The 12,979-nt window shown below is 32.5% G+C and overlaps 1 protein-coding gene across 1 annotated transcript in view; it reads left to right on the plus strand.

Moving 5' to 3' along the window:
- LOC132560783 (transcription factor RFX4-like) overlaps window positions 1-6,219 on the plus strand; it is a 37,100-nt gene extending 30,881 nt beyond the window's left edge. Inside the window, exons 13-20 of the mRNA XM_060225458.1 lie at window positions 517-611; window positions 1,346-1,463; window positions 1,772-1,886; window positions 2,257-2,405; window positions 2,634-2,748; window positions 2,847-2,970; window positions 4,311-4,447; window positions 5,949-6,219. Coding sequence (XP_060081441.1) covers window positions 517-611; window positions 1,346-1,463; window positions 1,772-1,886; window positions 2,257-2,405; window positions 2,634-2,748; window positions 2,847-2,970; window positions 4,311-4,447; window positions 5,949-6,219 — 1,124 coding nt within the window. The remainder of the gene's footprint in view (window positions 1-516; window positions 612-1,345; window positions 1,464-1,771; window positions 1,887-2,256; window positions 2,406-2,633; window positions 2,749-2,846; window positions 2,971-4,310; window positions 4,448-5,948) is intronic.
- Window positions 6,220-12,979: the final 6,760 nt, after the last annotated feature.

The raw sequence follows: 12,979 nt of genomic DNA on the forward strand, positions 1-12,979 counted from the left end.
TTTAGGAATTAAAACTGCCACCAATGTCGAAAAAAATATGTTTAATGTGTTGTAATTATTCTAAATCTCCGACACAGATTAGAGAGTGGAACAAACGTTGTTAGGAATCTGTTTCATACTGAAGAAAATTAATTAACAAAGAAACGTACAGTTTGTGATATAACTTTCTAAATATATCAGGTGAAAATAGATTATCTAAGGTTTTGAAAAGAGTTTTTTGTCAAAAAATGTTACATAACTTCTATAAGAAAACCAAATTAATTTTGCGTCCGAAGACATGAATTGAAATCCAATGTGCCAATCAGGTGGAAATGGATTATCTAAGGTTTTGAAAAGAGTTTTTACTAAAAAAAAAAAAAAAACCTTTACATAACTTCCATAAGAAAACTATATTGCTTTTTGTGTTCGAAGACATGAATTGAAATCCAATGTGCCAAGCAAGATTGCTGAAACTCTGTGTATAAAACTATCGCAAGCCTAATAACGACAATTTTTTTCGATTTTGCTTCATATAAGTATGCTCAGAGTACGAGAAGTTGATGGAGGAGCAGGCACCACTAGAATCGTTTATAGAATGGCTGGATAACATGGTGGATCGTTGTGTAGTCAAGGTATCTGTAACCATATGTTTACATATTAATTTACCGTGTAGTCCGTCATTTTCGCGGGGTGACATTTTCACTATTTCGATGGAAATTAACGTGATCGCGAAAATATAATCCGTGGAATAATGAGATACATGGGTATCATATGTCCTTTTATGTCAAGATCGACAAATTTTGAAAAAAATAAGTAGAATTTGATCGTTTTAAAAGTAAATCGCGAAAATGTTTAACCCGTGAAAATTATTAGCTGTACGGAAACTATATGATAGGATGTTTTGGCGAAATCCTGTTTATCACTTACTCACTCTTTAAATAAATGCAATGATGACTTTGCGCATCCACAAATATTGCTAAATATACAGCATACAAAATATATGTAAGTTTACAATATTTTTTTTTTTTTATTTTCCAATATTTATTCATAACGATCAGTGCATTTATTCAATATAATTTATGGTAAAAGTGTATTTCTTGTTCTGCTACAAATTCAATTGGTAAACAATTTATTGATGTAAATTAATCTGATACAGAGAGAAACTTACCAGCTGTAACGAAATATGTGTTTCAAAAATCATATTCGACTTTCAATTCTACAACTGTTATAAATACAACTTAACATTCATATTTTTATTCCTTACACGGAAAAATGATAAACATCAGTTATAATGAGATGTATTTAAAGGGTCGTTTTTAACAGTTGCACTACTTTAAGATATAAATAAATTGTTTTATTTGTACAGCCAAGCCGTAAAAAGCCCGGCACACTCCGTCAGATCGCGCGCCAATTCCTGCTAATGTGGTCGTGTTTTGGTACTAGAGTGATACGTGACATGACACTGCACAGTGCCCCGAGCTTCGGTACGTGATCCTTTTATTTGCTTTATTTTGTTTTTGTTTGTTTTACTGTATTATATTTTTTTAATAAAGAATTTTTTAAAAATGTAACGAACAAACAAAACACATTTTTTTTTTGTATGTGTTTTTTTTTTATTTATTTATTTATGAGTTTGAATTTTGAAATCGATTGTGCTTTCATACTGTCACTGATAAGCAACTAAGAGAGAACTGTATTTGGTGCAAAATATAATCGATGTGGACGATTACATAGTTATGTAGGCAGCCACGTCCCAAAGATGAAGTACTAATTGTGTTTGTTCTATTTTTAGGTTCCTTTCATCTCATGCATCTGATGTTCGACGATTACGTTCTGTATCTGGTGGAGAACATACACAGCCAGGAAAGGGCTAACGACTTTCTGAGGGTCATTAAGGGGGAGGCCTCATCGGGTAATGTTACAATGCAATATGATGTATCAAAAGTTTAGAAGCCAGTTAAATTTGGAAGCCTGTGACGTCATACCATCGGCAGTTTTCGATTTGTTGCAGCTTGTTAATTTACTACATCTTAATATTTGCTTTAAGTTATCAAAGAAAGTTTTTAATGGAATTTATCACACTTTGCCGTTTTATCACGATAAAAATAAGATATAGATACTATTTTTTTTATTCTAAACATATTTTTTGTACAGAAGGTTATCCTATGTCATGTAAATGTTTAGCCGATAAAATATCGTTGAAGTTCAAAATGCTACACATGACTAATTAGAACAAAAAATGTGATTGACTTTACAAATGCTATATCATTACGACACAGATTGCGCGGATGAGATCATCCTGCCAGATTCCAGCATCATTAAGGAAAGCATTATACCTGGGGGCAGCTCAACATTCACGCCTACCTTCTCTGAGGATCACACAGACACCAGGGACTCCGTCATTACAAACACGAGGGACATTATGGGTTCGTATCCATATAAGAATTTAAAAAACAAAACAAAACAAAAAACAAAAACAACCAAAAAAAGAAAAACAAAAAACATTCAACACATACAAATTTATAAATAAATAAAAAAAAACCCACATAATTTCTATAAGAATGTTTTCATTGTTAGACGCATTATTGATTTGTAATTGTTTACGCAACAGTAAGCTCTTCGATTTCACACAATGCATTGTTTCATGTTATCAGGTTGTCACAACCGACAGAGTTTGTCAGATTCACATACAGTGGTAGGATGCGACACGCCGTCCACTGAATTTGACCGTCCACCTGATATTGGCTTACAGACAGGTTTCACGTTACAGTAAGTTAATTCCACATTAGATCAATCTGAACAAGTTAAGTGTTATTTTTCATTTTTTATGGTTCGATAAGAGTAATGAAATCCATTTTCAAATTCAGGAGTAGCTCGTCTCAGTGCAGCACGTATGCTCCGCCATTCATACACCAGTCCATACCTAACACAGGGGTACAACCGCCACAAGATGACGTCACTAGCTTCGGTTTTAACCCGAGACATATACAGGTAATGAATATAGAATATTACAATATAATATCTAATATATTGTTATAGATAAGTAATAAAATGTAATACAATCACAATGAAACAAATGTAATATATTAATAAAATATTAACAAATGTAATATATAGTAATAAATGTAATATAATAGTAACAAATGTAATATAATAGTAACAAATGTAATATAATAGTAACAAATGTAATATAACAGTAACAAATGTATTATAACAGTAACAAATGTAATATAATATAACATGTAATATAATAAATGTAATATAATAGTAACAAATGTAGTATAATAGTAACAAATATAGTATAATAGTAACAAATGTAATATAACAGTAACAAATGTAATATAATAGTAACAAATGTAATATAAGGATAAAATGTAATACAATAGTACCAAATGTAATATAATAGTAATAAAATGTTATACAATAGTAACAAATGTAATATAATAGTAACAACTGTAATATGATAGTAATAAAATGTAATAGGATAGTAGCAAATGTAATACAATAATAACTAAATTGTAATAATTTATTACGATATTGTGTAATCTAGATGGAATAAGGTAAGGGGGTTGAATTAGACATGCAGCTAGTGTGAACGTACATTTCCTAAAAAACAAAATTGATATTTTTCGGTAGATTTCACTCAACTTTTAAAGTCACAGTTTCTAAATACTGAATTCAAACATCGACGTTCACTTAATTTTTATCACATGTCAGTGGATATTTCAGTTTGTTCAATTTCTTGATCATAGATAAAGGAGTTGTAAACAAAATGATGTGTAGTTGTGTAGAAACACATATTTGTATAAACCCCCCTTACATTCTGTCAGACTTTCACGGTTTTAAACAGTAAATTCGTCTCGAATAAAGGAACAAAGTCATTTCTGTCATTTTTTAATTGTTTTTCGCTATGTAGTTTGGGGGTCTCTTTTACATTCCATTACAAGAATGCATTAGTTAAAACAAAACACTGATTACTACGAAAATTACAACGAATGTTTGTTACAAAAGAAAATAAAGTGACTAAGTTTTAAACCAGTAGCGAAAACGTGCTTTTTTGTATTCAAAACTATCTTCTTAAATTGAATTTGGGAAAGACATACATGTAGATATTAGAAAAATATAAGAAAATTTGGTAATTGAAAATATACACACTAGTGAATACTTAAATTCGTTTACATTTTCTAAAAATGTGTTTTATTCTAAATACTCTGATTCAATTGGTATTTTTAAAATCTTCTTTATTCATTTCTATCAATCGCTAAACATCATTTTTGGAAAAAAAATCCTTCCCTTGCATGCTAATACATGTATCTATTATAAATTTATAGGTGTCCATTCCCTCACTTCATGCAAGTCCGAGCCATGTCCTGACCCCTGTGTCCAGCTGTGATGGTCAGCGATATACCAACACATTGGACTGGAATGCTCAAATAAGCCACATATCTCAGATTGACCTACCGCGCATGTATGTACATACCAATATATGTTATCAGTACACTGTGTTATAAATATACAGGGTAGAACACATTTCATTTCTTTATAAATATAACGTTAAAGTACATGTTCCAATTACCATTTATATTAAAAGAAAGTCGAAAAAACACTGTATCCTTTATATTTTGTTTACTTGGAGTACGTTTCAAAATTATTTTCTCGATCCCATCTTTCTGTCTATGATAAATAATTGCCGTGTCCATCTTTGATATCAAACTTATAAATGAAGCTGTATTTGCATCTGTGATATTTGTTTTCCCTTGTCAAGCAACACCAATGAACCTTCATTGAGTTTTCAATACGGGTAAAGAAAAGAGATGGTTGTCTTATTTTTCATCCAGTCATATCTGAAATATTCATTTCAATGCAGCCAGATTTTCACATCAGATATGAAATACTGTGTACGATATTCACGTGTTAAATTATGGTAAACAGTTTTGTTATAAGTATTATTAGACCATTTTCTTCACCAATCCAACTTCCAAGGATGTAAACATCAGCATAATTTCTTCTTCCTCTAAAGATTATTAACGTCCATAATGTATTGTGTCTCTTAAGATTGTTAACGTCCATAATGTATTGTGTCTCTTAAGATTGTTAACGTCCATAATGTATTGTGTCTCTTAAGATTGTTAACAACCTTGATGTATTGTGTCTCTTAAGATTGTTAACAACCTTGATGTATTGTGTCTCTTAAGATTGTTAACAACCTTGATGTATTGTGTCTCTTAAGATTGTTAACGTCCTTGATGTATTGTGTCTCTTAAGATTGTTAACAACCTTGATGTATTGTGTCTCTTAAGATTGTTAACAACCTTGATGTATTGTGTCTCTTAAGATTGTTAACAACCTTGATGTATTGTGTCTCTTAAGATTGTTAACATGTATTGTGTCTCTTGATGTAACAACCTTGTTGTATTGTGTCTCTTAAGATTGTTAACAACCTTGATGTATTGTGTCTCTTAAGATTGTTAACAACCTTGATGTATTGTGTCTCTTAAGATTGTTAACACCCATAATTGATTGTGTCTCTTAAGGTTGTTAACGTCCATAACTGATTGTGTCTCTTAAGGTTGTTAAATTCCTCAATTCTGGTGCCTCTTGTGGTTAACTTCATCTGTTCTGGTACCTCTTCAGCTCGTTAACTTCATCAACATTTGTAGCTCTTCAGGTTGTTAATTTAATCTTTAAAAGGTGTTAATATTTCTTGTCATTATGAAGGTTGTTCACGCCAGCAATTTCGGTCCTTAATAAGTTTGTTAATGTCATCAGTACTAAGCACTGCAGTATATACATACACTAGACATTTTGTTGCATCCTCCAGTGACATTTCATTTCCTGGTGATTGTTTAGAATCCTCATTCCTTTTATCTATTGTTTGTTGTCAACACAACCGCTAAGTATTTTTGGTAACTGTTGACATCCCTTCTTTGTTTTAGAAATTACCATCATTATTTGACCTTTGTCCACAGGTCGGACCAGACGACCATCCCTCAGCAGCCTCGACCCCACACTGACCATCAGTCATTCCTGTACTACGATAACACACAAAACACCACCAGAAATTACCATTCTTTCACAAATGACATTCAATTTCCAACATCTGGGGGTTTGCACGTTGAAAACTCTGGAATGACGAATTCAGGAAAGCGACCAATTGAAGATCACGTCACAAAGTCTTACAAACGCCAGAACAGAGATCCGTTCTCCCTTCAACACCAAATGGAGGAAGGATTTATTTGAGGTGTACTCACATAAAATAACAAAATTTATCTTCTCAAGATTTATTTGTTTAATTAATAAAGACATATAAAATTGCCAATAACATTTCATACTTTTTTCATCTGAACCAGAAAATCTACAGAAATACAACTATTAGTGGTTGACCTGGTATGGAAATTACTGTATATAGGAACGTTTTGCCCCAGTTTGATTTTCGTTGTTCTTGTCCATAAACACTTAATTTTAGGTTCAAGTTTGTCCAAATTTTAGGGGGGCACAATTTTGATGCACATATTTAACCCTTACATATGATCCCCAGAGGGTAAAATGACCATGACAGAAATTAATTTGTGTATATAATCATGTAAGGGCGAAAATATCAGAGCAAAAATATCCTGCTATACAGTATTATATCCTCAGAAGTACATTCTTCTGGCGAATATGTAATTCTCATTTTCATAACGAGCAAACAATGTGTATTTCTTTACCCAAAATCTAAATCTGAATTCAGAATGTTTAATAATCAGATGAAATTTTAATCTATCATATTGTACAAAATTACTATTGACCATGGGCATAATCAAGTCATATAAACTTTGTACATTGTTAAAGTAGTTAGATCAATATGATAAAATACAGGTCTGACCTTCTGGCAAGTTCTCAAAACAAGTAATATGACTTAGAAAAAAATACTGTGCTTTTTGCAAGTTCTCTAGTGCACTGGAATACCACTGATTTGTGATGGCTACATGTATCTGAGGATTCCATCATCATCTTGCTATTCCAAGGACTTCAAATCATTACCTTGTCATCAAACAAAGCATCATTTAAAAAACATTTGAACTTTCTATCTAGACAAGAATTTCCTTAACAAACATTCATTTTAATTGAACTCGGATGCCCATGAGCAGCAAAGTTATTACATACTGGATGCAAACACTTTGCTGATTCAGTCAAATTCAAGCATCTTTTTGAGGGTAACAATCCGTTTACTGTTCTTCACCTTTGACTGGTGGAGAAGCCATTATATTAAAATGCTGCTGAGATATCCTAACACTTACATGCAATTTATCATATCAATAAGTGACTAGACTATGAGCAGTTAAATTCAAAACTAGATTCATAAACATAATCATCAAATTAAATTATTTTAATAATCTTTTTGTAAACATTCTTTTTCTTTGTTAATGCACTTAAAAGCACTGTAAATAAATCAAGCACTGGATTGATAGAGAATTAAGACATCTGTTAAATTTAGAAACTAAAATTCATAAATATTTCATGTCATAAAGATGTCATGTCATAAAGATGTCATGTTATAAAGATGTCATGTCATACCATGGAGACTGAATTTTCAAAAATAAATTCATGCATTTGACAAAATTAACATTTAAAAAAAAAAATTCTATAGAAAAAAAAAAATTAAATGCAATTATCTATGACTGGCATATATCTGTAGGATTTGCATTATAATATCAATAACCAATGAAATTAATAATAAACAAAATGGAATGTGATGTATCAAAAATAAGTTTGATTAATCAATGCCTGATTATTTTTCATTGGCACTGATGATAAAACCTAAATCACCAAGATCTTATTACGACAAAACCTACATCACCAAGATGTAATCTATAGCTATGCTAATGAAAATTTTTAACAAGTTTTTATGTCGTGAAAGACATACTAAAAACGGTCACCACAATGAATATGAATCTCTTCTAAAGAGATATCTTTGATGTAAGTGTACTGAGCAATAAAACTTACTTACACTTATTAAATCTCCATGCAAACTCCAGGGTGACATTTGGACATTCACCAAGCGATATGTAAAGTATAACGATAAAACAAATCAGATCCCTTCACAATTCCAAAAAATTTGATTTTAACTAAAATACTAAAAACTTAAAAATTGGCCGTCATTACAGAAGGAAAAATTAATGTATTCAATGTAATACTTCTAATGTTCATGTCCATTAGAATGGTAGTTATTGTACTATGTACAACAGTCTTTCATGTAACAATACTATGGGAAAGAAAGACAGAAAGAAAAGAAAGATAGAAAGGGAGAGAGAGAGAGAGGGGGAGAGAGAGGGAGAGACAAAGAAAGAAAAATAGAGAGAGAGAGAAAGAGAGAGAGAGAGAGACAGACAGACAAACAGACAGACAGACAGAGAAATTTAAAGAAAGAAAGAAATTTCTGAAGCAAAGTTGAGGAATCTAATTCTATCAAAAAATTACATTTAAGCTTACCAAGTACAAAATATAGTGTTTACTGTTGAAATACTATAGGAAAGAAATCAAGAAAGAAAGAAGGCTAGAAAGAAAGAGAAAGAAAAAAGAAGAATATTCTGAAGCAATGGTAAGAAATATCAGAAAGCAACTATTATAAAACATACATTTACGGCTTATCAATCCCGGGGGAGGGTGTGTATACATTATACGGTATCTATTGAGGACAAAACATGTATTTATATATTGAAAAAATCTGCAAAGCAACAAGCTAAAGTAGCACTTTTCAATGATTTTACAAAATAAAATAAAACAAAATAACAATAATAAACCATGATTAAAGGAACAGAAAAAAAATATGCATCATATGATGGTGAACAATTATACCATTTAACTGATGGAAAAAAGGTACACCTGAGCACACAAAATTTCAGACAGCACTGAAAAATAAATTATATAAAGTCTTGGTGTAACATTTTAATGCAAATTATGTAAATTTAATGTTTGATATTCAAAAACATATGATTGTGCAGAAAGTTTTTAAAAAAATACCATCATGGTATATATATAAAACCCAAAACTATCTAAAACATTATTAACATATCACAAACTTAACGATATAGAAAATGGTCCTTATATATATATATGCTTAAGATTCTTTAAATTTCAAAACTATTTGAGGGGATTATCATTCTATTTGAAGGGTCAAAACTTTCGAAGGACTTCTCCGTAGTATCTGTTTTAGAGGCCATCTTTATCAAATATGCTATGGCCGAGATTTATCATCAATGATTACTTGAGTTGTGTTATATTTTGACTAAACTCACTTTTAGAAACTTGAGTACTGAAACCAAACACTGTGATGCACATATCTAGATGACTCGAGCTCAACAGAAGTTTTGCCTTTCGTCAGTCAAAAGTAACTAGATACCGCCTGCACATGTGGTATCATTTGAAAGCAAGGCAGTGATTGGTTGGTCTTTATCTGCCTATGTAACGTCATTAGATGGAAAAGCCTGAGTATAGTACAGTCGAACCTTTTATCTCGAACTGTATAACTAGAAGATGCCTGTTGATTTGAAGCATTTTGTCTGTTCCTGCCTAACTTTACACAAAATATTGAAACTCACTTAAATGGAATACTTGGTTATCTCGAAGTTTTCCCATGGTTCCACCGAAGTCAAGAAGAGGTTCGACTGTAAGAGGTTAATGATAAAACTTCAGCTTGCTTTTTGAGGATATTTAACCATGATTCAGAAACCACATTTGGGAATTCCTTTGGTTGATGTATTTAATGCTGATTTAATAAATAAAGTGTGTTTATCACCTATAAACAGTAACATGTAGTTCTCTAGATCTTCAATTTTTTGAGGGAAATTATTTCTATTGATTTCATGGCTATTCTCAACCCATGAATTCTTATGTCTCCAAAATGAAAAAAGTACAGAACCAACAGGGCTAGTTATAAACGAATCAGTATTTTTCTGAAAAATCACAAAACAATCTCTCTACCAACATACCCGATTTACAGATTCCGTCATTTTTTTTTTTAACCATATATGGTGATACAATTAACATTAGAATCACTAATGTATATAAGTCATTATTTCTTACTTCAGAAATTTTTTCATCACTAATTCAATTAATCCTTTTTTTTATTATTATTTTTAGGATCAATATAACACATTCTATGACTAGTAGTCAATTTTTCTACAAAAAAAACCCTTCATAGCTATAGATATTTATCAAGTTTTAAATATCATTTTAGGCTTTAAAATCATCATTATTAAAATCATCATTATTAAAATCACCAATAAAACATGATGAACAAATTTTGTATAAAAAAGTAAGCAAGTGACATTATAAGATATTGGATTACATTGAATAATACAGAGAATGAAAAAGTATTTCAAGAAATGTGATATTAACAGAAAAGTGACAGAAGATGATGTGACATTAAGAGGTTTCAATTGCATCCCAAAATTCCAAAGCAAAGACAAAATTCTATCAATGCATTTGTGACTAACAAAGTTCTACTTTTCAATATAATTCACCTTCCTTCAAGAACATATTCTATGTCATCTATTCCACAATTGGCCAGTACTTGGTAATAAACTCATCGATGTATCTTTTGTTGTGTAATAAGTGGCATTTAAAAAAATACTATTTTAATGTCCTGTAATACGCCCACCTCCTCACTTTGACACGGAGGTTATAAGCTGGCTCCCTGAGGCTCTGTAATAAGCCCACCTCCTCACTTTGACACGGAGGTTATAAGCTGGCTCCCTGAGGCTCTGTAATACGCCCATCACCTGACTTTGAGACAAGAGGTAATGTGCTGGCCTCCTGAAGTCCTGTTATAAGCCCACCAAGTGACATGGAGACAGAGGTTAGGTTTGGCCCCTGGGCTTACTGCAGGATGAATACTATCAAAAAAAATTCTCAAAAACAAACCCATTACTAAAACTCATTTAAGATATCTATACTTATTATGAAAAAAAAACCTTATCATTGTCATAACAAATCAGACATATGAAAAAAACAAAACAGCGCAATTTAAGAACAATAAAAACTGATATTATATATGTACAGTTCCCCAAGAAAACATATTATCAAAAATTTTCAGAGACTTTGAAAATATTAATAAAAGGGGTTTTCAAAGCAAAGGTCATGTTATTCAGGCAAACATGCGAGTGTTGCATCCTGAAAATATGTAGAAAATAAAAACAAAGTGAGCAGGGGTCCAATAGACATATCCCACCATTCTTTTCCTTCTGATCTAAATCTACTGAGGGGTTAATCCATTAAATAGTTCTAAAGGGGCCAAAATTGACCTTTGACATTTAACTTTCACCCATAACCACGAAAATCAAATAACGATTACATGGACAAAGTAATTCCTATACATAGTGACCCTAAAATGTGTCCAAAGTGTGGCTAACAGACATGTATACGCCCAGACTTCATCACAACATGTTGGTGAGGTTTCGTCCTAATCACGAGTGTGTCATGTAATGAAGGACTGTAACAATAACGAGTCTGAAAGTGAAAATCTATTTTTGGTAATGATGACCTTGACCTTTAACCTATTTGAAAAAGAAAGATAAATGAGAAAATTTATCTGAATCTGCATAAAAATAAAACCTGCTAGTGGGAATATAAAGAAAATTCTCTGTTGAAATAAACTTGTGAGAAAGTAGAGAAAAAAGTGGACAAATGATGAAATCTATATGAAATAGACCTGCAATTGAGAAGACACAGACAAATTCTCTGTGAGAATAGACCTACTCGTAATCTGAGCATCCATCCGTGCTACTCCAGAAATTATGTCCACTATCATTCTCTGCAACCCTGGAACATTTCAAACAGCAAAACTGAAGGTTTTATGTGCAACACCTTGTGTATATCAAAAAAATATGAACTTCACATAATAGTTTGCTTTAAAGTATCCATCTCTGATTGGTCAGTTTTTTTTCTCCTGAAATTCGCTCTGAACCAATCAAATTACTTTGTTTGTGTCTACAAGTTTGCTTGAAAATGTTTCAGGGGTACAGAGAGTGAGAGTGAGTATAACCCCTGGAATATCGAGTATGGTTCCAGGGGTACAGAGAGTGATGGTGTGCATAACCCCTGGAGTATAGAGGATGGTTCCAGGGGTACAGAGAGTGATGGTGTGCATAACCCCTGGAGTATAGAGGATGGTTCCAGGGGTACAGAGAGTGATAGTGAGCATAACCCCTGGAGTATAGAGGATGGTTCCAGGGGTACAGAGAGTGATGGTGTGCATAACCCCTGGAGTATAGAGGATGGTTCCAGGGGTACAGAGAGTGATAGTGAGTGTAACCCCTGGAGTATAGAGGATGGTTCCAGGGGTACAGAGAGTGATAGTGAGCATAACCCCTGGAGTATAGAGGATGGTTCCAGGGGTACAGAGAGTGATAGTGAGTGTAACCCCTGGAGTATAGAGGATGGTTCCAGGGGTATAGAGAGTGATGGTGTGCATAACCCCTGGAGTATCGAGGATGGTTCCAGGGGTATAGAGAGTGATGGTGTGCATAACCCCTGGAGTATAGAGGATGGTTCCAGGGGTACAGAGAGTGATGGTGTGCATAACCCTTGGAGTATCGAGGATGGTTCCAGGGGTACAGAGAGTGATAGTGAGTATAACCCCTGGAGTATAGAGGATGGTTCCAGGGGTACAGAGAGGGATAGTGAGTGTAACCCCTGGAGTATAGAGGATGGTGAGAAGATGATGAAAAATACAAATATACCCTACCAGTAAGTAGACAAAAAATTAAAAAGTGCTAGTAAGAAGACAAATGACAGACACATAAGTTCTGTCTAAAAATAGACCTGCTATTGAAAAATATACTGATGGAAAAAAAAATTCTCCATTAAAATAGATCTGCTAGTAAAAAAACCAAAGTGAATTGATAAATAATACCTGCCAGAAAAATGTTAAAGAAAATGTCAAATTAACAAATTCTGCCTGAATAAAGTCCTGCTTATGAATAAAGAACAAACAAAATCTGCCAGTAAAATAGACCTG

This window comes from Ylistrum balloti, unplaced genomic scaffold, assembly GCF_031769215.1.
Source record: "Ylistrum balloti isolate Yb309-2 unplaced genomic scaffold, AGI_CSIRO_Ybal_v1 Utg371114, whole genome shotgun sequence".
NCBI classification, from domain to species: domain Eukaryota; kingdom Metazoa; phylum Mollusca; class Bivalvia; order Pectinida; family Pectinidae; genus Ylistrum; species Ylistrum balloti.